This window comes from Oryza sativa, chromosome 2, assembly GCF_034140825.1.
Source record: "Oryza sativa Japonica Group chromosome 2, ASM3414082v1".
Classification (NCBI taxonomy): domain Eukaryota; kingdom Viridiplantae; phylum Streptophyta; class Magnoliopsida; order Poales; family Poaceae; genus Oryza; species Oryza sativa.
Window position 1 is genome coordinate 1,394,789 of NC_089036.1, and position 22,156 is coordinate 1,416,944.

General features: G+C 41.9%; 6 protein-coding genes across 7 annotated transcripts; 4 read left to right on the plus strand and 2 right to left on the minus strand.

The window, feature by feature from the left end:
• The first annotated feature begins 113 nt into the window (after positions 1 to 113).
• Positions 114 to 6,652, plus strand: LOC4328155 (calcium-dependent protein kinase 4-like). 2 transcript variants are annotated; one of them, NM_001409257.1, is made up of 12 exons: positions 114 to 571; positions 2,593 to 2,723; positions 3,081 to 3,122; positions 3,268 to 3,379; positions 3,482 to 3,560; positions 3,682 to 3,851; positions 4,744 to 4,870; positions 4,972 to 5,087; positions 5,167 to 5,274; positions 5,359 to 5,421; positions 5,524 to 5,697; positions 6,055 to 6,652. In NM_001409257.1, exons 1-12 carry the CDS (start codon positions 290 to 292, stop codon positions 6,217 to 6,219), a joined length of 1,569 nt encoding a protein of 522 aa, NP_001396186.1. In that variant the 5' UTR covers positions 114 to 289; the 3' UTR covers positions 6,220 to 6,652. The 2 variants fall into 2 exon arrangements, with proteins under 2 accessions (NP_001396186.1, NP_001396185.1); NM_001409256.1 differs by having other exon boundaries at positions 6,061 to 6,652.
• Positions 6,653 to 7,141: 489 nt separating this feature from the next.
• LOC136351262 (pentatricopeptide repeat-containing protein At1g18485-like) lies at positions 7,142 to 8,425 on the plus strand. The gene has a single exon (XM_066307180.1). It carries the CDS (start codon positions 7,142 to 7,144, stop codon positions 8,423 to 8,425), a length of 1,284 nt encoding a protein of 427 aa, XP_066163277.1.
• A 68-nt stretch (positions 8,426 to 8,493) lies between these two features.
• Positions 8,494 to 11,225, plus strand: LOC4328157 (uncharacterized). Its single transcript, XM_066307266.1, has 5 exons — positions 8,494 to 9,024; positions 9,615 to 9,994; positions 10,211 to 10,322; positions 10,412 to 10,472; positions 10,736 to 11,225. The coding sequence occupies exons 2-5, from the start codon at positions 9,970 to 9,972 to the stop codon at positions 11,027 to 11,029; spliced, it is 492 nt and encodes a 163-aa protein (XP_066163363.1). The 5' UTR covers positions 8,494 to 9,024; positions 9,615 to 9,969; the 3' UTR covers positions 11,030 to 11,225.
• A 289-nt stretch (positions 11,226 to 11,514) lies between these two features.
• Positions 11,515 to 13,577, minus strand: LOC4328158 (uncharacterized). The gene is made up of 5 exons (XM_015770400.3): positions 13,395 to 13,577; positions 13,229 to 13,291; positions 12,090 to 12,168; positions 11,960 to 12,005; positions 11,515 to 11,863 (listed from the first exon to the last, which is right to left on the minus strand). The coding sequence occupies exons 1-5, from the start codon at positions 13,461 to 13,463 to the stop codon at positions 11,854 to 11,856; spliced, it is 267 nt and encodes an 88-aa protein (XP_015625886.1). The 5' UTR covers positions 13,464 to 13,577; the 3' UTR covers positions 11,515 to 11,853.
• Positions 13,578 to 14,811: 1,234 nt separating this feature from the next.
• LOC4328159 (Golgi SNAP receptor complex member 1-2) lies at positions 14,812 to 16,856 on the plus strand. Its single transcript, XM_015772041.3, has 5 exons — positions 14,812 to 15,274; positions 15,367 to 15,456; positions 15,571 to 15,642; positions 16,092 to 16,221; positions 16,413 to 16,856. The coding sequence occupies exons 1-5, from the start codon at positions 14,921 to 14,923 to the stop codon at positions 16,508 to 16,510; spliced, it is 744 nt and encodes a 247-aa protein (XP_015627527.1). The 5' UTR covers positions 14,812 to 14,920; the 3' UTR covers positions 16,511 to 16,856.
• Positions 16,857 to 17,345: 489 nt separating this feature from the next.
• On the minus strand, positions 17,346 to 21,633 carry LOC4328160 (phosphatidate cytidylyltransferase 4, chloroplastic). Its single transcript, XM_015772040.3, has 6 exons — positions 21,094 to 21,633; positions 19,880 to 20,070; positions 19,482 to 19,606; positions 18,822 to 18,955; positions 18,353 to 18,468; positions 17,346 to 17,907 (listed from the first exon to the last, which is right to left on the minus strand). Exons 1-6 carry the CDS (start codon positions 21,585 to 21,587, stop codon positions 17,816 to 17,818), a joined length of 1,152 nt encoding a protein of 383 aa, XP_015627526.1. The 5' UTR covers positions 21,588 to 21,633; the 3' UTR covers positions 17,346 to 17,815.
• Positions 21,634 to 22,156: the final 523 nt, after the last annotated feature.

Consider the following 22,156-nt stretch of genomic DNA (forward strand, 5'->3'; position numbering starts at 1 on the left):
GTGTGTGACAGTGTGTGAGTGTGTTGACAATAGACAGTGTTGACCGGGGGCCCCATGTTGACCGCCACCTCACCTCCTCCCCTTCCCTTCCCCTTCCCTCTCCCCTCTCCCTCACCTTCCTCTCCACCTTCCTCTTCCTCCCGACCAAACAACCTCCCTCCTCCTCCTCCACCTCGTCGTCGTCTCCGCCGCGCTGTCTCCTCCTCTATATACCCTCACCCACACTCGCACGCGCAAACCCAACCCCCGCATATGCTTAACTCCCCAACCCAAACCCTCCTCCTCCCCCATGGGCGCGTGCTTCTCATCCCACACTGCGACCGCCGCCGCCGATGGCGGGAGCGGGAAGCGGCAGCAGCGGAAGGGGGATCACAAGGGGAAGCTCCCCGATGGCGGCGGCGGCGAGAAGGAGAAGGAGGCGGCGCGGGTGGAGTTCGGGTACGAGAGGGACTTCGAGGGGAGGTACCAGGTCGGGAGGCTGCTCGGCCACGGCCAGTTCGGCTACACCTTCGCCGCCACCGACCGGGCCTCCGGTGACCGCGTCGCCGTCAAGCGCATCGACAAGGCCAAGGTACTACTAATACTATTACTACTGGACTTTGACGCTTGGTCTGTGTGATTCGCTGCGGTTTCGCGGGAATTCGGGAGTTCCATTTCGGATTGAGCTAGTGCGAATTGGTTTTGTTTAGATTGTTTTCTCGAATTTTGGGCGTTTAGCTCAAGTAAAATTCTGATTCATCAACGATATTTTTGGTTGTTTTGGGTAGTTTAGCTGTCGGTGAGGCCCTACACTACACTCCTCCTAATCATATCATTTATCGTTTAGTTGGGGATTTCACCTCGTTCAATTACCCCCTGAAATGGCAAAAGGTGGCTCTCTTTGAAACGGTTACGATGTTTTCAATTTTGGCTATTTGCGCACTACTCGCCAAATCTGGTGCATTGTCATACTAATTTCAGCTGATTGTTGCTTCTTCCTTGGCGCTTGCTTTTTTTTAGTAAACCTGCCAACTTCGATCCATTTTATGTACTTAACATGTAAATAGTTCACATAGAGCACTAGTATTTGTGGCTCTTGTTGGTGTCTCCAGATTCATCTGATTTTTTTTTCATGGAGATATTTCTCATCTTGACAGATACCTCCTCTAGGTGTTCATAGTGTAACTAGATTTTCTCTTGATAAGACCAGTCAGGAAAGCCAACTGGTAATGGAAAACGTGTCATTGTATTCTTCTACGGTATATTTGTATTGGTGGATGGCATTTTCTTCATTCCACACAACTTGACCTTGTAATACATATACCAATCAACACGGCGTTGATTTTGTCAAAAATACTTTGGACCTTTGGTTGAAATTTAAGCATTTCCTTATTAATGCTTTTATTAAAATGTAAATTTATGGAAGAAAAGGCCACTTACTAATCCCAGATAATTTTTGTAGTAAATTAGTATCATAGTTAAAACTAGAATCAGATCTAAATGCTCAATTTTGCCTGTGGCAGGTTAAGTGACTGTGTTAACCTGTGTGATTTTTTTTTGGGTGGGAATATGCAAAAAGGTTTGTGCATCTTTGCATTAAGAAAGAGAGTTTGATACAATCCGCCATGCTAGGTAGCAGGCCACAACATTAAACAGATTCCTTGCCACATCAGCTACGACCTAGGAGAGACAGCAGCATGCTGCTCAAACTCAGCCTCGGCATCCTGACCCCTGCAGTTACCCACAGCTGCACTTCCTTGACGATAGCTTGGATGAGCTGCGCCCAATCCCTATGTGTATGATTGAAAACTCGGTTGTTGCACTCTTTCCATATCACCCAAGCCACCAGGATGACAATTGAATCGAAGCCTCCTTTTTGGGTTTTGTTGAGTCCTCGATACGTGTTAAACCACCATGAAGCAAAGTCTGTTTGCCGGACTGGTAGGTGTTGCGGTATCTGCAAAGCAGTCAGGATCACCCACCAGACCTGACAGGACTTGGGGCATTGCACCAGAATGTGGTCAATGGTCTCCACTTCTTGATCGCAGAAGAGGCAATTCCACCTGTGAGAAAATCAAACATCTTTGTTAAGGAGTGTAACTGGAGCACCGGCTATTATGTTTCAAACTATACCAATGATAATAGAACAGGCTAGTTGGACTGTGTTTAAATTCTAGTTTCACATAATAACCTTTGTAGACAATTTGGTATAACTAATTCACTCGTTTTCTTGATTGTGCACAGCCTTGGGCACAGGCAGCTCTAGGCTGTATGATGTGCAGCTTGAGTTGATCTACTACTTCTGTTGCACACATGATCACAATTTTATAACATTTGTGTCCTTACCACCGGCTTGCTTCTTGATGTTTGTGGGATGTGGATAAAATAATCATAATGCATGAATGAGCTTGCATAATTAAGTGAAGATAATCTGTTATATTTAAATTAGAGTAGCACATGCAATCACCTGTCTGTACAGTAGATATTGCGATGTTCATCCATGGTTGGAGCCTTGGATGCATGCTCTGTATAGATGCTTTTATGTTTGTCTACTCTACATTATCTTTAGGATATGTGATTGAAGGCGATTTGAATTTTGATATTTTATGGCAGATGGTTCGCCCTGTTGCTGTGGAGGATGTAAAGAGAGAAGTGAAGATTCTTAAAGAACTTAAAGGCCATGAGAATATTGTTCACTTCTACAATGCGTTTGAAGATGACTCATATGTATATATTGTGATGGAGTAAGTAGTTATATACTAGCTTCTCTTACATTTCGTGCACAATGTTATTTGCTATATACACTCCTTGCACTTACATTTTATTTCTACCTAAATCCTAATACGTCTTTACTGCCAGTTGCATTCTCTATCATTTGTTTACAGTATATGAATATATACACAGTTCTTCCAAAATCACATCTCGAATTCATGTCTTCATGGCAATAACCATTTATATGGTCAGAACTCTTAGTATGCTTTACCATTTCCCCTTGCTATGCCCCAATAGTTTCCAAGATTATCTAAAGAGAGTATGCACGACCACATATGATTTCCATCAGTCATACGGTACCAACCCTTGCTTCCTTTCTATTTTTGCAGACTATGTGAGGGTGGTGAACTATTGGACCGGATTTTGGCAAAGTAAGATTAGATATATCCTCCATTTCTTCTTCTGTAGTTGATACATTTTCTTCTATCTTTTTGTGTCATCATTCTTTAGTTTCCATTCCCGTACAGCTTCTAGGGCCATAAGGCCATTACTTACTGGCACCTTCCATTTTGTCAGAAAGAACAGCCGTTATAGTGAGAAAGATGCTGCAGTGGTGGTGCGGCAGATGCTCAAAGTGGCAGCTGAGTGCCATCTGCATGGGCTAGTTCACCGAGATATGAAGCCCGAGGTAGAAATTGAACGCTTTCAATGTCTTGGCAATTAGTGTACATTTTGGTGATATTTCATTACTTCTCAGGTCATGTAAGAATGTACCTATTTTCCTTCCCAGAACTTCCTTTTCAAATCAACCAAGGAGGACTCACCTTTAAAGGCAACAGATTTTGGTCTGTCAGACTTCATAAAACCAGGTATTTATTTCAAGAGCTTTTGCTTATGTGCATCTTTGCTATGTGCTTCCAATTGTTGCTTCTGATTTGAGTAGGACATACAAGTCTGCAGTTCATTCATTGTTTTCTTTCATTACTGTAGGGAAAAAGTTTCACGATATAGTTGGCAGTGCCTATTATGTAGCACCAGAAGTTTTAAAACGACGGTCTGGCCCTGAGTCAGATGTTTGGAGCATAGGAGTCATAACTTATATTTTGCTCTGTGGGAGACGCCCTTTTTGGAATAAGACAGAGGATGGCATATTCAGAGAGGTAAGTGATGAACTGTTCCCAAGCTTTTGCTTCAAGCAAAATGTGTTTGGTGAGAGTGCCAACCTTTTACTCTGTTGTCGGTGTGCTTATGTGATGGAGGACCAGTGTTATCTACATTTCTTCAAGTTATGCGGCATTGTTACCCTGTTAACGATGTGTCAGTTTTTATAAGCATAGCTTGTATTATTTTTCACACGGTAGGGCACTTGGCTACTTGGTCAGGCTGTCCTTGAGTGATGTCTGAACTAGCTGTCTAAAATACAGCCTCATCATATTTTGTGAATGCTACTCCCTCCGTCCCAAAATATAAGCATTTTTAGCTATGAATCTGGACAACTGTGTGTCCAGATTCATAGCCAAAAGTTGTTATATTTTAGGACGGAGGTAGTAATGTTATGACTATTAGAGTGAGTAGCAAAATTGAACTTCACTTCTAGTTTCAATTAGTATGAATGGGCAACCTGTGGTTCCAACAGCCTTAGCAACCAATGTTCCAGTGCTTAGTTCTAGACAGCTGGCACCATTTGAGTATAGAATCCTCTTAGGACCATTATTCCCATCAGACTATGCTAGATTTTTTTTTTTGAATTACGTGTATTTACAGAAGGAGAACATTTTCAGTCTTATCCGTCATCTTGCCGTATGTCTTCTGCCAGCATATGCCACGTCAGAGAACATTTCCACTTTATTTGTTGAATTAGAAAATAACGATACAGAGAAAATAGGCATTCAACTCAACCTGTGAATGCAGTTACGTACTTAGGTAGTATGGTTTCCCTCTTCAATGAACCAGCATTTTGTTGTAATGCTGATTATCTTTGTGCATTTAAATCAACATAGACATCTTGTGGTGTACATAATCTTCTGCATCCCCTTGCCTTCTAATAATCAGGTACTAAGAAACAAGCCTGATTTTCGTAAGAAGCCTTGGCCAGGCATCAGTTCAGGTGCTAAAGATTTCGTTAAAAAGTTACTTGTAAAGAACCCAAGGGCAAGATTAACCGCTGCTCAAGCTCTCTGTAAGTTCCTACATCTAATCTAAGATAGTCTTAATACAATAGTAGTGAATCTTCGTCAGCTGTCAATCCTTACTGTCCTGTTTATGCTTTGATATGTTTAGCGCATCCATGGGTAAGAGAAGGAGGAGAAGCATCTGAGATCCCTGTTGATATATCTGTATTGTCCAACATGCGTCAGTTTGTCAAGTACAGCCGTTTTAAGCAATTTGCTCTGAGGGTAAATTTTGTGTGCAACTAATCTTACATATCTTTTCTCACTATATGTTCCTAATGATGTTGGTTTCTTTCATGCTCAGGCTTTAGCAAGTACACTAAAAGAGGAAGAACTAGCAGATCTGAAGGACCAGTTCGATGCAATTGATGTTGATAAAAGTGGATCAATTAGTATTGAGGAAATGCGGCATGTAAGTTCTTACTGGATATTCTTAATGAAAATGCACTTTGGCACATAATTGAAGTCTCTGATTGTCTTTTTTATGTTTCAATAGGCCCTTGCAAAGGATCTTCCTTGGAGATTGAAGGGCCCCCGTGTTCTCGAGATTATCCAAGCAGTAAGTGTCAGGCCTTCTTTATTATTTTCCCCCTTATTTTCGGAGCAACTAGCTTACCATCTATCAGAGTCGTACTTCAACTGTGATATTATTCTGTGGCAGATCGACAGCAACACTGATGGTCTTGTGGACTTTGAAGAGTTTGTAGCAGCAACCCTCCATATACATCAAATGGCTGAGCTTGACTCTGAAAGGTGGGGCCTACGCTGCCAGGCTGCTTTCAGCAAATTTGATCTGGATGGTGACGGATACATCACTCCAGATGAACTCAGAATGGTAAGTTTCAATTCCTGTTCTGTGTTCATGTTGGTTTATGTAGCTACCTCATATTTAGTGAATGAAGTGATTTTGTCCACAGAAGATATTATTTCTTACACCAAGAAAGAAAATCCCAGATTTTCACATATGTTAGTCGATGCTCCACATAGTAGGGGCCTGTCTCATACGTATAGGAGGCCTGTTTGATAAATTGAAAAGCATTTTTCTTTGTGCAACATCGAAGACCAGTTTGTTGCAGTGTGCTATTTCAGCAATTAGATGCGAGATTAATTTTGACTAATTAATCCTGTATAAATGTTTGGACTGTGACAGAAACAAAACTAGTAGTATTTCTCATTGAGGTTTACTTTCAAGGTGCAGCACACTGGCTTGAAGGGTTCCATCGAGCCATTGCTGGAGGAGGCCGACATCGACAAAGACGGGAGAATAAGCTTGTCGGAGTTCCGCAAGCTCCTGCGGACAGCGAGCATGAGCAACCTTCCCAGTCCAAGAGGACCTCCAAATCCACAACCCCTGTGAACGTCGGTAAGAACCGAGATGAGACGTCGTAAATTAGTCTTGTAAAGGTTGTCTTGTTCCTGTCCGCGTGCCATGTGATGTTGAGGGTGTCTTGAGTTTTTAGCATCCAGGTTCCGTGTGCAGCATGCAGATAAAGTTTCGGTGTAGTACGGAGTACATACATATTTTTTTCAAAAAAAAATGTTACAAGCAGAAATGCTGTTCTAGTCTCCCATTCTCCTCCTTGTACATAATTCTATATATGTATGATTTGATTGCACGTATTCATCGCAATAAAGTTGCCTGGGATTGCATGATCATGTGAACTTGTGTACTAGATGTAGATGGTGATATTGCAAGGCCATCTAGCTAGCTAGCAGCTGTAATACTAGTTCAGAGCTAAGCAACTTTCAAATCTATTTGAGTATTTGTCTATGCAGTGTTGATTTGTTTGAGGTTTTGAGAAACTCGGTTTCCCATTTGCTGGAAATGCTTTTTTTTTTTTTGCTCACTAATATTCAGTTCAACCTCTGTTGAGTGCACTGCAAAATTTAGCCAAAAAAGACTTCCAATTTCTTCAGAGAAACTGACTTCAAGTGTGCCTTAGCGTAAGTTCTAAACTGCAAACTTAGCCGCACGCAAAACGGGATAACTCACTATTCCATAATTAATTATGCAATTATTATAAATTTTAAAAATATATCTTTTATTTTTTAAAGAAAACTTTATATAGATTTTTTTCACAAAATATACCATTTGATAATTAAGAAATTGTGCTAATGAAAAACGACAAACTTCTAATTTGGAGCTAGTATAATTTAGGAGCCCTATCAGTATCACAGTCAACATTTACAAACAGAACCCTGACTAGATCAATATTTACAATCAGCGCCCTCAATATTCACTCGTCACTCCACTGCAATATACAATGGCGCATGCTTGAATGCCGCCGCCGCCGCCGCGACCTCGTTTGGCGCCAAATCCGGCCGCCATCATCCACGCCGCGCTGCTCAAATCCTCCCCGGCCAGCCTCCCGCCGCGCCTCTCCTTCAACTCCCTCCTCGCCGCCGCCGCTGCCTCCCCGCACCCGCGCCTCCGCTCCCTCGTCCTCCCCGCGCTCGCGCTCGCGCACCGCTGCCCCGCCGCCGCTGGGCCGCTCGACTCCTACGCCCTGTGCTCCGCGCTCCGCCACGCCTCCGCGCCGGAGGCGGAGCCACTCCACGCCCACGCCGCCAGGTCCGGCTGGCTCGGCAGCGTCTTCGTGTCCTGCGCGATCGCCGCGGCCTACGGTGGGTCCGGCAGGTTCTTGGACGCACGCAGGCTGTTCGACGAAAGTCCTGTCAGGAATGCCGTCTTTGGGAACGCTGTTCTTGCTGGGTACGTGAACGCGGGGAAGTGGGCACCGTTGCTGGAGTTTGCAAGGAGGTTTTCGGAGCTTCGATTGCAGGTTGATGGGTACACGATGACGGCTGTGGTGAGAGCTTGCGGAGAGTTGGCGGATGCTGATTTGGGTGGACAGGCGCATGGGCATGCGATCAGAAGGGTGGGAGCTGTGGAGTCTGACGTGTTCTTGACCAGTGCGCTTGTGGACATGTATGCCAAGTGTGGGCTTGTTAGCCACGCGAAGCGCGTGTTTGACCTCGCCCAGCAAGTGAATGCTGTTGGAATCGATGTTGTGCTGTGGACGGCGCTGCTGAACGCATATGGAAGGCACGGAATGTGCAAAGAGGTTATCCAGATATATGATCGGATGGTGGCTTCAGGGGTCCGGCCTGATGAACTGACTATTCTGGCTGTGCTCTCAGCATGCCAACATGCTGGGGAGGTGGTCAAAGGGCTCCACTATTTTGAGTCTATACATGAAGATTACGGGTTGACACCGACACCAGATCATTTCAGCTGCGTGGTCAACATGCTATGTCGGGCAGGGATGGTGATCAAGGCCTGGGAGATTGTGACCTCCAAAGGCTGTGGAGGTGAGTTTGGCATCTCCACATGGGTGGCTTTGCTCAGTGCTTGCTGTGATTGTGGCAATGTTGAGCTCGGGAGGATGGCTGCTCAGAGGGCAATCGAGCTGGAGCCTAACAATGGCACCATTTATGTTGAGTTGTCAAATTTGTATGCGAGGTTTGGCTTGTGGGGGGAGATTGACCAGCTGCGGGAATTGATGAAGGACAATGGGTTGGAAAAAGATGCTGGATTGACATGGGTTGAGCTTAGTTCCTGATATGACTTAAAATCCCTTCATGAAACCAGTACAGGTGGAGGAAGGGGAGGCAATTTCGCTTTTGTTATGAAAGCCAACTGAGTATTTTTGGGAACAGATTTGAGTATAGTCCTATTTTTTGGTCACATATTTAAGACTGCTGGAGGAATTGAAAGTGAAACCACTCGTGGCTTTGCCTTGGTCACCTCATATTTATCTTCGTTCAACAATGCATATACACCTTTACATCAGGACTGGATCCGACTTTAGCATGGTTGCTGCCTCATGATGCCTCCAATGAATTGAAAGCATCTGTGTACCAGCGGGTTACAAACCGCCAGAATAATCCAAAGATATTAACATTCAGTCATGTACTCTTCTGATGCGAACATGATGCCCTAGTGTGACAAGTGATAACTGTGCTGAGATGAACCAAACGAATTGAAAGTATTCGATGTGCCAGAAGTTCTCTTATGAATCAAAATATTTGTAAAGAAAAAAGGCTCCTCCTTCTGACTCTTTCACCAAGACAAACTTGTGCTATGGATTTGATTTGCAGGTTTCTCCTAGACAAAATTACACCGGGTGCTCGAAATCTGGAACTTATTAGACTTCTCATGGTACGAATGCTTTCTTTTTATTCTTCAATGGAGTTCTTCCTATATGTTGTGACTGTTATTTTTGAAATGACACTGAAATTTCACAGGTCAGGCCTTTGTTATTGTGATCATGATCTGCTAAATCACTGCTAGTTGTCGTTCCAACAAAGAAGAATTAAATATGCAGTACAATCGCGCTTGATGTCCTAGACAAGACCAGTTAAAATACATCAGATTAGGCAGTGCTGAAAGGGCTATTATTTTCTATATATTGATACAGTCAATTTGAGTAGTATGAGAAACTAACTCAATGTATCCAGTTTATAGTGCAGGTCTTAGTAATGGGTTATTTTATTTGGAACATTAACTAATAATATCCAAAAGACATAAAAAAAGAACTAGCAGTAGGAATCTCTCTCTTAGTAGCTAAAGCATGATTATTCAATTCGTCTTATGCAAGCAAAAGTGTATGCATATGCAAAAGCATGCCTATCGCCACCTTTTGCCTTGATTTCTCCTTATTGCTAAAAGTGATCACAGAGCCACTACAAAATTGAAGTACCATAACTTGTAGCTCTGAATTCCTAATACCACTCGTTGCGACTTAACAGGTTTTTGGAAAATGTTATGGCCAGATTTTGACTAACCTGGAAAAGAGGTTGTGCATAAAATTCAATAGAAGATAAAATGAAAGCTTGATCCTCATTACAAAAACCCAACCAGAGACCGAGTTGGTAACTTTCCCCTCAAATGATTCCTGCCTCTCCAATGCCAGGCCAACTCTAGCTTCAAATCCAGGGGAGGAATCAAAGAGGAAGGGCAGAAAAGGCATTAGTAACATAAAAGTAAAGGAAGGAATGCATTCCAAGCTTGCATTCCTTTTCTTCTCCTGAACTATATAAACACACTGGTTCCCACAAATCTTGTAAGCAAACAGTCTGTTTTGCCCTCTTTGCTGGAACAATCATGGGTCTTGCATTTAGTGCCTTCGGTAAGTTTGGTAAATACTTTCAGTTCGTTCTTTGTTTTTATCTCTTGAGATAGACAAGTGCCACATGTATGTTGAACCGATCTGTGCACAGCTGTTTTATCTCCTTCAGGAAGGCCTCATTGATTGGAATGTGTGATATTGCTAACATTATGCAATTCTGGAGCTTTTATTTCCCTTTCATGTTCTGAATTGTTAGTTTGCTGTTGTTCTTTTCAGGCCTGCCAGGGTGGAGCAGTATACCAACCGGACAAGTTTATGATCAGTATTTCAAGGACAAGAAAACCGACAGCTTTGAAGCTTTTCATGTTGCCTATGTTGAGTTCTGCAAGTAAGCACCCTCATTCTTAAATTTCTATTGTCTGCGCAATCTTGTTCGTTGTCGGTTGTTATCTATCTCATCTTCCCAAATTACTGCAGAGATTTCAACACCGTGCTACCTGGTCAAGATTTTGATACCCCATCACTCGAAAAAATTCAGGTAACCCTATCTTTCAAATCTTCTTCCTCCTTGAGGATGTAGTTTTGCGCAAACATTCCCAATAAGCGACACCTCACTGTGAATTAATTGGCCTAGATTACAGAAATGCAGTCCAAAAAAAGACAAATTAAACTGGGGATATAGTTTTGCACAAACATTTCCCGATAAGCGACACCTCGCTCTGAATAAATTGGCCTAGATTAACAGAAATTTAGTCAAAAAAAAATTGAACTACGTAACGGTGCATGACTTATGACTTGCAGAAATTCTATGATGATACTTGGAAACTGATCAACGAAGACCAAGAAAAGAAGAAAGCGTTCATGGATTACATCCGCGACAACGTCAAGGAGGCGGCGGTCGACGACAGCCTCTTCATCATGGCCGGGCTGGCGGCGCCGGCGGGAGCCATCGTCCTCAAGAGGACAGGGCAGAGCATCCCGCAGCTGAAGAGGCTGGACCTCCTCCCCAACGTCCTCTTCGTCCCGCTCTTCACTCTCGCTGCCATCATGGGAGCAACTGCAGTCCAGATGAAGCAGAGGAGCAGACACACCTGATCTCCTCATCATAATCATCTACATTGCGTCGGCAGTTATAATTTACAAATAATAACATGGATGAATGTCGATCAAATCTGCACTGCAATGTCAGCGTCAAATATATACACACGTTTTCTTTTGTAATCTTCTTTATTGTTACTGTCCATACTGATAATAATATCACACACCGGGATACGCCTTTGCCAAGCTGCCATCATCTGAGTGTTGTATACATGGTGAATTATTATTATTTTATTTCTGTTCATCATATTTCCGAAATGAACCTTATGCTAACTTGGTAAGCCTGGAGTCGCAGTATAAGTCCGGCATGGAATCAAAGGTTGTCGCTCGAGCAAACTTCCACATCAATAAATTTAAAAAAGAAAGAACCCATCAAAGCGTATCCTGCAAGATCAATCAATGTCTGTCTGGTTTGCGAACTTGCTCAAACTTTCCACTGATTTGGAACGTTTCTTTAGAAGCATCCCACAAATTCACACATGTGCATGACAATGAGGAATAAATCATCAGTCCCCCAAAAGAGGAATATTTGGCCAACATGTGCATGACAATGAAAGGGTAAAGTCACAGAACAGCGGCAGAACATTGATACCTTGCTCAACTATAGAGCAAAACCAGACCTGATATAGTAACCAAACTCATGTCCTGGTTAAACACTTGCTTTCACAGAACTCATCATCTCTCGCTGATACTGTATATTACAATCGATTTAGATGAACAAACAAAAAAAGACTACTACAGGCTCAAATTCTAACTTCATAGAAGGTTGGGATAGATAGGTTATCAGTAATTCTTGCAATGGAGGGCACGGCGAGCTGTTATCACTTTCCCCTGAAAAGCAAACAGGAAGGACAGATAGATAAGTGTAAGCTGAGGAGCTAAAACTAAGAGAATTTTTTTATGGAACTTGTTTTGCTTTTCACTTACGTGTTCATCATTAATGTAATGTTGTCTCCTTTTAAGAGAATCCGGCCTGAGACAAATCAAAGTAAGTTACGAAGATTTCATATATGTTGTGAACAAAGAACAATAGTAGCAGAGTGCAGAATTTCCTTACCCAGAGATTTTCTAGTGTCCTTCTTTATGTTGATCTCCTCAGCTTCATCCAAGACCAAATTCATGTATTCGTCAAAGCCCTACAAAACTTGCTGCAGTAATTATATTGTTCAACAGTATTCAGTGAGGATAAACCAGCAACATACGAAAAACTACCTTAGCATGCACGTGCAAGGTCACAGACACAACAATTATAGTTGTAAAGAATAGCAACTCACGGGTGAGAAGAATTAAATCCTCAAAAGTTTTGTCATCTGTCCTATCCCATGAGATATTGTGAATAAATACAACATACAGTACAGAGTTGACATACATCTAGACAGAAAAGTTATATTATGTATATAATATCTAGTATAACAGTATCAAGCATTAAAATGGTCAACTGGCAGTATTTTCTTGTCAAATCGAGTTGTCAGATCAGCAAAGTTTCGCACTGAAAGCATTAGGGTTACATGTGAACACATAAAAAAATAGCAGTTCTATGTGCCCATCGCATAAACAAACACTCAATAATAAAGCTACTTCTGTTTTCGCTGATACATTATACTATATTGGAGTCAGGCAATCTCGTGAAATAGGAATTTATGCAAATACAGTACAGATTCTTGAAAGTGTCTAGCAGCTGTCACTAGTCTGTCGCTATTACTACAAAACTAAAGAAATAAATGCCTAACTTCGCTATCTCCAATGCAAAACGACAATAACTTACAGATCTATAAACCTGCTCTTCTTCCAAAAAAGAAATACACACACTCGTAAAACCACACAGATCCTACCCAAGACATGTCCAAGACTACAAACAATAAATCAAAAAAAGAGACGCTATTGCTAGGTCTGGATTTCATGTTTAAAAGCTACTTCAGACGCATATGGGAATACAATACAACAAAAGTGTATGACAGTATGAGCATTTGAGCAACAACCTCAATCCTGACGGCAGTATTATCTAACATCTCAAATTTCACCTCTAGCAAACCTCAATCCTGACGGCAATATTATCTTAACATCTCAAATTTCACCTCTAGCAAACCACTCTTACAAAGGCCCCTCATCTTCTTAGGGCAAAATTCTTTCTAGCATACAAGATTAAACTTTCTCCCCAATAATATTTCCATAGCTAAGGGGGATTAGGGAACTTACGATGATTCTGCCCTCAATCCGGAGGTCCTTCTGCTCGAAGAGCCAGATCTGGATGCGCGCTTTCTGCTCAGAGGAAAGAAGACGAAACGAGAAATCAAGAAAAGCACACAAGCAGCACGGACACAGGAAGAGGAGAAAGAACTGCGAGGGGGGGTAAGGCGCGTACACTCTGGAGGAAGCGGAAGATGAGGTTGATGGGCTGGGTCATAATCCTCTGCACCTTGGTGGACGCCATGGCGGCGGAGTTCGCTTCTCCTCGACCTCGCGCGCTCTCCTTCCTGCCCTCGGCGAGCTGACGCCTAAAAACCCTAGTTTGTTTGCGAGAGGGGCTTTTGCAGCAGCTGGGTGTGGTTCGCTATGGAGAAGCCAAGCTTTTATCAAGAGTACACATGAGTTTCATGTAACCATGTAATTTTCCATTTCAAATTATATTTTTTAAGACTTACACCCTTCATCTAAAAAAACTTAATCTAAATAAAATAGGACATATATCCTACAACAATAAATAACTCTTATCTAAATTTGTTAATTAGATCATATTTTAGGTTGGGTTTTTTCTATGAAGTAAGTAGAAAATATTTTACTTCCCGCGTCCTAACTAAGATACAAGAATTTGGTTAGTTAAACTACTTTAAATTTAATAAAAGTTTTATGGAGAAAAGTATTAATATCTACCATCTAAAAAGTAAACTATAAAAATATATTTTATAATGCATCTAGTGATACTTATTTGATACCGTAAAAAAATTATTCTCCATTACTATGGATTTAGTTGAACTTAGAATAGTTTAATATGAGATAAACTAAAAATCCCTTATATTTACATGAGAAAAAAGTTTTTAAATTTAGAGGAGTACTATATCGCAAAGAGTATCTTTACCAATGATGAGGTTTTTTTTAATGCTTTTAAATTATAAATCGTATTGTTAGATAAATGTAGCAAAATCATAAGTTGATTTTATCGTTGACCCCAAACTCCTAAAGTGTCATAGTCAAACAACCGATCTTAATATGTATTACGTATGTGTTTGGAATTCAAACAGACAGTCATGAAACAACCAGAAGGGTATAAGTGGGAGGTGAGCGTGTTTATATCTTCCGTGCAAATTCAGAAATAAAATCATTAATTGTTTTTTAAAAAAAAGTATAAACATTCTCTTATAGGAGAACGTGTAACTAGATTTTGCTATATCTAGCATATACTGTTTTGAAATAAATACCGAAATGTGCAGGTGTTGCAAAAGAAAAATTCAGTTTGGCAAAACATCAGTAGTCAAATGATATTCCCTAATAAGTCGTTTAAGTTTATTAGAAAATAAAAATTAATTTATAAGTAAAACTTTTATATATTTATTATTCATAGCGACTTAAAAACTAATATTAAAAAGTTACATTAAAAATATATTAAAATCAACTTTAAAATTAAGATCAAAAATTTAAATTTTAGCTTTTGCTTTGCAGAAATATCCCCAAATGCCCCATGTTCCATCTGAGCCGTCCAACCCCACGATCGGACGGTCCTTACGCCTCCGCAGAATCTCACCTCCGTATCAGTTAGTATGCCCAATTCTCCTCTTCTCCCCACTCTCCTCTCGCATCTCTTCTTCTTCTTTTCTTCTCCAGATCGCGAGGCGGGCGGAATCGCGGAAGCAGGGGGATCCCGCAGCCGAATCGGGCCGGATCTCGCCGGCGATGATGCCGTCGGCGTCGGACGCCGCGGCGGCGGCGGCGGCGCTGGAGCTGCAGGAGTCCGGGTGGGAGGAGCTGCGGCGGGAGGCACGGAAGCTGGAGGGTGACCTCGACGTCAAGCTCTCCTCCTACGCGCGCCTCGCCGCGCGCTCCTCCTCCGCCGCCGACGCCGCCTCCGCCTCCTCCCCGAGCGAGCGCTCCTCCTGGAAGTCCATGGAGTTCGAGATCCAGTCGCTGCTCGACAAGCTGCAGGACGTCAACGACGCCATGAGCCGCTGCGCCGCCTCCACCGCCCCCACCACCTCCGTCTCGCAGAAGCTCGCCCGCCACCGCGACATCCTCCACGAGTTCGCGCAGGTAAACCCTAGCCCCTGCCCGCCCCCCCGCCCCCCCCCCCCAACTCCCTCACCTCTCCTCCCCCTCACACTGCTTGTAACTGATCGCCACAGGAGTTCAGGAGGACGAGGGGGAATCTGAGCTCCATCAGGGAGCACGCCGATCTCCTCAGCTCTGTGCGGGACGACATTACTGAGTCCAAGGTTCTTGCCTCAAACCCCTCTACAAAATGGTTTAACTGATTAACTCCACAAAATGGTTGTAATGTAATGTGCTATCGTGTTGTGCTGGCCTGATTGATCGTTGTGGTTGTCTAGGCTACTGGCGGCATGTCGCCGAGGGTGCATTTGCTCAGGGAGAGGGCCTCGATTCATGGCAGCATTAACCAGGTATGGCTTGAGCTAAAATAAGGTTGTTGTTGCACACTTGCACTGATCAAATGGTTTCCTGGTTGGCATAGTCGCATAGATGTTCATTGGCTAGAAGAATTTATGTCTATAGGCATGCCATGTTCATCATTAGTTGGACTGGACTTATGTTATCTCATGATCATGACAATCTGCCTGTCAATGGCGTTTGATGTAGTGTAAAGTTTGGAGGAGGGTCTATCTAATCTCTCTCATTGCTAGTTCATCTTTCAACCATTTGATTAGTTATGAAAAAACAACTAGAATAATTGAGGTAGTCTGAGTGGAAAAAGGAAGGAAATCGTGGTATTTCTGTCTTCAGCATTACGAGTATGCATTTCTGAGGATTTTTGGTTTATCTAGCACAACAATGTAAAAAAGGTAGCTCATCCTGTACAATATATTAAGTAACAGCTATGACTTGTTTCCAGATTGATGAGGTAATTGGCCAAGCTCAGAGCACAAGGGTAGCCCTTTCCAATCAGAGGGCATTGTTTGGGGATGTTCAAGGAAAAGTCAAGCAGTTGGGTGAAAAGTTCCCTGTTATTAGAGGACTACTTGGTAATGTATCAATCCCCAATTTACATTTTTATTGATCCTTTCTTACATATTGTTCTGAACTGGCATTGTGCTAAATGTGCTAATCTATTATTCACCGAAATTTCTGCATCCCAACTTTCCATGATCATGTTTGTTTTAGTTTGTGTTAGTAGTTAGTACACCACTACCTTTCTTACACATTCTTGCTACAGGTGCCATCAAGAGGAAGAAATCAAAGGACACTATCATCCTTTCAGCAGTGATCGCGGCCTGCACCATCTTTTTGATTATTTACTGGCTTTCGAAATGATGGTTGTCTCCAGAAAATCTCACCGTGAAGGCTTCCCCTCTGCGCAGAATCGCTGATACCAGATGACACGATAAGACTTGGTAGTATGTTTCATTTGTTAGGCTAAGAGGAGGAATGAGAGATCGGATTCTTCAGCTTTTATCAATTTGCCTTTGATATATACTCCTACCTTGTATTTGGAGATTAACCTGTCCTACATGTACAGTACAGAGCAATTTTGCTTTCCAAAGTAACTTGTCTGGCTGGCTGAGTAAATATGATACAATCAAGCTGATGCTCTTTTTGTGATAAAAAAAATGGCCATTAAAACACTTGATCCGTTGAGCACTTAGGTTTAGCTGGAAAATAGTCTCTCGTCTCTTCTCAACGACCGAGTGGCTGGCTGCTATTAATCTCAGTTATATGTTCAGCTTTACACATTTACAGCTGATCAGAAGTGAAGATTATTGACGCATCTACCTTCACTTTGATGCTAACAACCTTAGATAGTACGATGGCAACCAGTATGCTACGTGTGCTGGTAAGCTTTGGAGTTCAACAAGTTTTCACTTCAAAATAAAACTAGGAATCTAGAACCATAGCGTGCAGTAGTGCATTCTCAAATATCACATTCATCATCTTGCAGCGCTCAATGGATTTTTTTTTTACCTCTATGGACAATCTTCCATCCAATTGCATGCATGAACATTAGATAAAAGAGGTATCAGATAGTGACACTTGACAATGCATGCAATCGTGCATTCTCAAATATCACATTCACCATCTTGCAGCACTCAATGGAATTTTCGATCTTTATGGACAATGTTAAGTAACAATCTCATTGCGCTCCATCCAATTGCATGCATGATCCATGGACATTCGATAAAAAGGGGTATCAGATAGTTGACACTTTACAATGCAAGGCATGAAGCATGAAAAAATGGTGACCAAGTACAGTTTCATCCCAAAAGGCCTTCTTTCCCCAGAAGCCGCCCAAATACAATTAAACAATTTTTGTAATGAATCAGTTGTGTTTCCTTTTTACTCTGTAAGAACAAACTATTTACACCAGAAGTGACATATTTGTAACAGGTTGCCTATGGCAAGGAAAAAACAGCTCAATCCTGACAAAGTTAACAGCCGCATTCTATGGTTCTATCTCACTTCAAAGTCAGATATCATACTCTCTTCGCAAGAGCCACGTTTTTGCAGTGATGACAACTGGTATTCGACATCTCAGCAGGACTTGCCGACTTGGCTCAATCATACATTTGGCGAACATACTGCTGAAGGCAGAAGTACATGAACAGGGCACTCCTAGCTGCATCAGACTCCAAAGAGAGGTAAAGCTACTTTGATGAATGAGTAACAAAGTGCCCCTGTGAAAACATAGCTGTCTACTCGGTCAAGCATCCCACCTGCATTGCAGCCTTGTGTTATGTTCATGCAGAAGCTATAGATGATTCTTTAAATACAAACCATGAAATCTGGAAATATAATTTATTTCTCCTTCAGGGATGAAAGCAAAGTTAACAGATTAACATACACAGTAAAACTTTCAATATGAGTTTGACATTATCTATAAAGCAGGCAAAGTGCGTTAAAAATAGAAGTTCCTGTTGTCAGATCTCAGTAAGTTGAGGCAATATCTATCTCTTAGTTGACAAAGAAGGGTTGTACAAAAAGTAAAAAACTATAAGAAATTATAATTACATGGATTAATGCAGTTGACAACTTGAGATGACACTATGAAATTATGCATCCAATAAGGCCTTTAACATTTATCCTAAATCTCAAGACAATCAATTGCACATGTAGATGCATTACTACAATTGAATAAGGCAGTGAGTTAAAAAAGGTTACCATGGCCAGGAATGAGTGATCCAGAGTCCTTCACACCAGCATCACGCTTGATCAGAGACTCGACAAGATCCCCGAACAACGAACCCAGAAAGATCAAGATTCCGTAAGCAGTAGCACTGATATCAGTGAAATAGTTAGTTATCAAAACCAAGTGTTAAGGAAATATTTGCTACTTGTGAACATGCAAGTGAACAACCTATCAAAGTTTTGAACACAATCAGACTAACACTCGATGCTCACATGTAGTTCATTTCCATAAAGAACTCCTAGCAGCAGCTGTTTGTTGTTCATATGTTAAGCAAAATATAATGCGCATTATGGTACTGCTGATACACCCTAAAAGGTGAAAGCCTACATTGACCAGTAAATGGCATTCGGAAAAACCAGTATGCAAGAAGTTTCAGTGGAGAGATGTGATGTTTGCTACAGAAAATTGTAATAATAGTTAGAAGCCAGAAATTAGCAACACCTCAGCAGCGATCTTGGCCAATGTAAGACGCTTGAAAGAAGCACAGTGGTCAGTACACAGCCAGTTAGACCAGCTAAAGCACCCTCCAAGGTCTTCTTAGGGCTTATATCAGTAAGAGGAGTGCGACCAAATGCCTGAAATGGAAAATAAATAACATGACGACACGATTTCCTTATTCAAAGTACAAAACTTCTTTAATATACTACTTGAATGCAAAAATACAGACAGTAGGAATACTTGTTCACACAACAAAAGGACAGCAAAATTAAGATATAATAGAAACATGAGAGTCTGCTAGCAGCTTGTCAGCAGGAAAAGGAAAAACCTTCAAGCAGTTTATATGTGATCTAAAATATTCTAGCAGCGTGGTTTTCTATATCAATTATGAACCAACTATACCACTCAGCATAGTTTGGATGGCTTAATAGCACTGTGATTGATGACTGGAACGCCTCAAGTCACAAAAGTCTCAAATATCTACTGTAGTCACACAAAACAAGGGTAAGAATTACAAGAGCACAAGGTTACAACCGTTCCTTACTCTAACATTACCATGGGCATTGCAAAAGATAATATATTTTTTAAAAAAAATAATATATCTTCTTTACACTAAAATAAAAAATGAAATCAAACTGGACATTATAGAAGAAAAGAACATACCCGTCCACAAAGGAAAGCAGATGTATCAGCGGCAATAATGCTACTAATAGAAATCAAGGTTGCTACAAGTCCAACTGTCCAGTGAGCTTGCCCACCAAGAAGTATTGGCCAACTGTATGCAATTTCTGGCAAAACACATACTGCATAAGCAAGAGGAATCCTATTCGCTTGCTATAGTGAAATTTAACAGTACAAACTCTTGAACTGGTAAAAACTTTGCTGCTCAACTTTTTATGAACCTTTTGAAAAAATTAAGACTAACATAAATTGAACAGAAACATATAATTTGATGGACACACCATTTCTACATTTGCTAACAAACTAGACAGAAAAGGAATTAATAAAACGAAGGCACCCCAACTAAGAAAGGACAAAACAAACTTGATTGAACAACATACTTGTATTTAAGGCAGGAGCAGCTAGTCCAGATCGGAGCTTAACCCAGAAAGAAGGAAGATAGCCACAATAAAAGAGACCAAAAACTGAACTAGTCAGCTGTGCAAAACGAGGATTTCCTCTTTGCAATAACAATGATATCGCAATAAGGAATGCAGAAAACGTCACGGTAACATCCATATGCCCATAGTACCTAAGCAAATAGACAGATGAAACATCAGGTTCAGAAAATTGTCACATTTACAGAAAATGACAACTTAAATATAGTCATGTACCAAATAATACTCCCTCCATTTCTTTTACTCTAGTTAGGATATCGACACAATCTCCAATGTGTATTAATTGCACATAAGTTTTTTCATGACAAATCTACTAATGCTATTTTCAGTTTTTTTTCACATGTCAAAACTTGACATGTTTCATATATTAGTGAATTAAGGTCTCAAGTTTGCCTACGTGCATTCTAAAACTTCATCTATTTGAGAACAAACTCATGAAGGAAGTAGTACAATACATAATTCCCTCAGATTTTTAATCTTTAACAGGTGAATCATCATTAAGATCTATTCGCAGTCCCCTCCCATATTTTGTTCAAAAGTGATGCATGCCTCAACTGTTCAAAAACAGATGCCTGGTGGTTACTTAAGTTCTCATATATACAGTCTACATTGATCTTTTTCAGAAACATCAATCCACAAGATAAACAGAGAAGCTTAAGGACTATCCTTTGCAATATTGATTCTAGGGCGTTTGAGCACCCAAACAGCAAGTAGTGAGATCCAGTGCATCTCTTCTTGTTGACAAACCTCAACAGTCAACAATGCCTTTACTTTATGATGATGGCCAGTATTCATCCCCAATTTCCATCAGATAGCTGATTGACACCCAGACCGAAACCTCACTATTTGATTAGACTCTCCCTGTCTTCTATTCATTCAATAGAGACAGACACCATTCAGTTCAGTTTCAACTCTTATATTAGTCAGAACAGGTTTCCCTTTACAAAATTAAAGATCCTAAGCAATTTCATGTACCACTATCCTTGTTACATACAGGATTACTGGCTAAAAGTTACTTTCACTAAGAATGACACCTTGAAACAACAAATCCTGACTAAACTACACATGAATTGAACACCAATTGATTGAAGCAAATGGTTAGCTAACACAGTTCATCCAAATTAACCAATGTAGGTGTAACCGCGAGGCCTGCTTACAGGGTAAGGATAGGCATGAGAGCGCAGATGGCAGAGCAGACGCGGGACACGAAGCGCGGCGGCGGCGTGCCTCCCCCGCCGGCGGTCCCGCGGACGAGCCCGAAGTACTCACGAGCTCCGGCGAGGACAGCCGCGGCCACGGCGGCCGCGAACACCCACCCGCCGGCCACCACGACGCCGCCCGCGCCCACCCCGATGGCGACGCCCACGAGCACACGCTTCTGAAGCTGCCGCGACTTCTCCCTCTTCCTCTCCGCCTCCTCCCCGCCGCCGCCCCCGCCGCCGCCTCCATCGGCGGAGACAGCGGCGGCCGCGAGGAGCGGGGAGCGGCGGAGGAGGCGGCGGAGAGGGGGTGGTGTCGGGATGAGGAGGCGGAGGCGGAGGGTGGGGCGGGGACGTGGCTGGGAGGGGAGGAGGGGGAGGCGGTGGTGGCGGTGGTGGTGGTGGAGGTGGGCGGCGGCCGGCGTCGTCGCTGTGGCCACCGCGGCGGCCATGGGAGATGGGGGTTGCAGTGTTGGTGGTTGTGTAGTGGAGGGAGGCGGAGAGTTCGATGTCAATAGGGGATTTTGCTGGACTTGTTTGCTTTGCTTGGCGCAAAAAAAATAAAAGAAAAGAAAGACTTTCGTGTTTAAAACGTGCTTAAAAAAAAACTACTCCCTCCGTTTTACAATATAACTTATTCTAGCATTTTTCACATCCATATTGATGTTAATGAATCTAGATGTGAAAAGTACTAGAATGATTTATATTGTGAAACGGAGAAAGCACATGCACAAAGTACTGTAAATTGGAGCATGTGTATTCATAAAGGCAACAAAGTTTGCAAGTTAGAAATACCTTTTCACCCAATGATGAGAAATCATTTGACGCAAGAATACCTTTTAGTTGCAGGAATAAAAAAAACGGAGGAATAAAAAAAACATGATTCTGATAGGAATGCAAATATAAAACATATGATTATAAAATGCAAAAATTACCGTTTGATTCGACCGTATAAATTAGACGAGAGAGATAGACTCAAATAAAAGCTCTCACTAAGTTTCATTCAAAATCTTTGTATGAT

Excerpts from the sequence above, each read along its gene's own strand:
- LOC4328155 (NM_001409257.1), top strand. The coding sequence starts at position 290 with ATGGGCGCGTGCTTCTCATCCCACACTGCGACCGCCGCCGCCGATGGC. Across the intron at positions 3,380-3,481 it reads ACCGAGATATGAAGCCCGAG|AACTTCCTTTTCAAATCAAC; the intron begins GTAGAAATTGAA and ends TTTCCTTCCCAG. Across the intron at positions 5,422-5,523 it reads TTCTCGAGATTATCCAAGCA|ATCGACAGCAACACTGATGG; the intron begins GTAAGTGTCAGG and ends ATTCTGTGGCAG.
- LOC136351262 (XM_066307180.1), top strand. The coding sequence starts at position 7,142 with ATGCCGCCGCCGCCGCCGCGACCTCGTTTGGCGCCAAATCCGGCCGCC.
- LOC4328157 (XM_066307266.1), top strand. The coding sequence starts at position 9,970 with ATGGGTCTTGCATTTAGTGCCTTCG. Across the intron at positions 10,323-10,411 it reads GCCTATGTTGAGTTCTGCAA|AGATTTCAACACCGTGCTAC; the intron begins GTAAGCACCCTC and ends AAATTACTGCAG. Across the intron at positions 10,473-10,735 it reads CATCACTCGAAAAAATTCAG|AAATTCTATGATGATACTTG; the intron begins GTAACCCTATCT and ends TATGACTTGCAG.
- LOC4328158 (XM_015770400.3), bottom strand. The coding sequence starts at position 13,463 with ATGGCGTCCACCAAGGTGCAGAGGATTATGACCCAGCCCATCAACCTC. Across the intron at positions 12,169-13,228 it reads GGATTGAGGGCAGAATCATC|GGCTTTGACGAATACATGAA; the intron begins GTAAGTTCCCTA and ends CAAGTTTTGTAG. Across the intron at positions 12,006-12,089 it reads GGACACTAGAAAATCTCTGG|GCCGGATTCTCTTAAAAGGA; the intron begins GTAAGGAAATTC and ends GATTTGTCTCAG.
- LOC4328159 (XM_015772041.3), top strand. The coding sequence starts at position 14,921 with ATGATGCCGTCGGCGTCGGACGCCGCGGCGGCGGCGGCGGCGCTGGAG. Across the intron at positions 15,457-15,570 it reads ACGACATTACTGAGTCCAAG|GCTACTGGCGGCATGTCGCC; the intron begins GTTCTTGCCTCA and ends GTGGTTGTCTAG. Across the intron at positions 16,222-16,412 it reads TGTTATTAGAGGACTACTTG|GTGCCATCAAGAGGAAGAAA; the intron begins GTAATGTATCAA and ends TTCTTGCTACAG.
- LOC4328160 (XM_015772040.3), bottom strand. The coding sequence starts at position 21,587 with ATGGCCGCCGCGGTGGCCACAGCGACGACGCCGGCCGCCGCCCACCTC. Across the intron at positions 18,956-19,481 it reads CTGCTTTCCTTTGTGGACGG|GCATTTGGTCGCACTCCTCT; the intron begins GTATGTTCTTTT and ends TTTCCATTTCAG. Across the intron at positions 17,908-18,352 it reads ATCACTCATTCCTGGCCATG|GTGGGATGCTTGACCGAGTA; the intron begins GTAACCTTTTTT and ends GCTGCAATGCAG.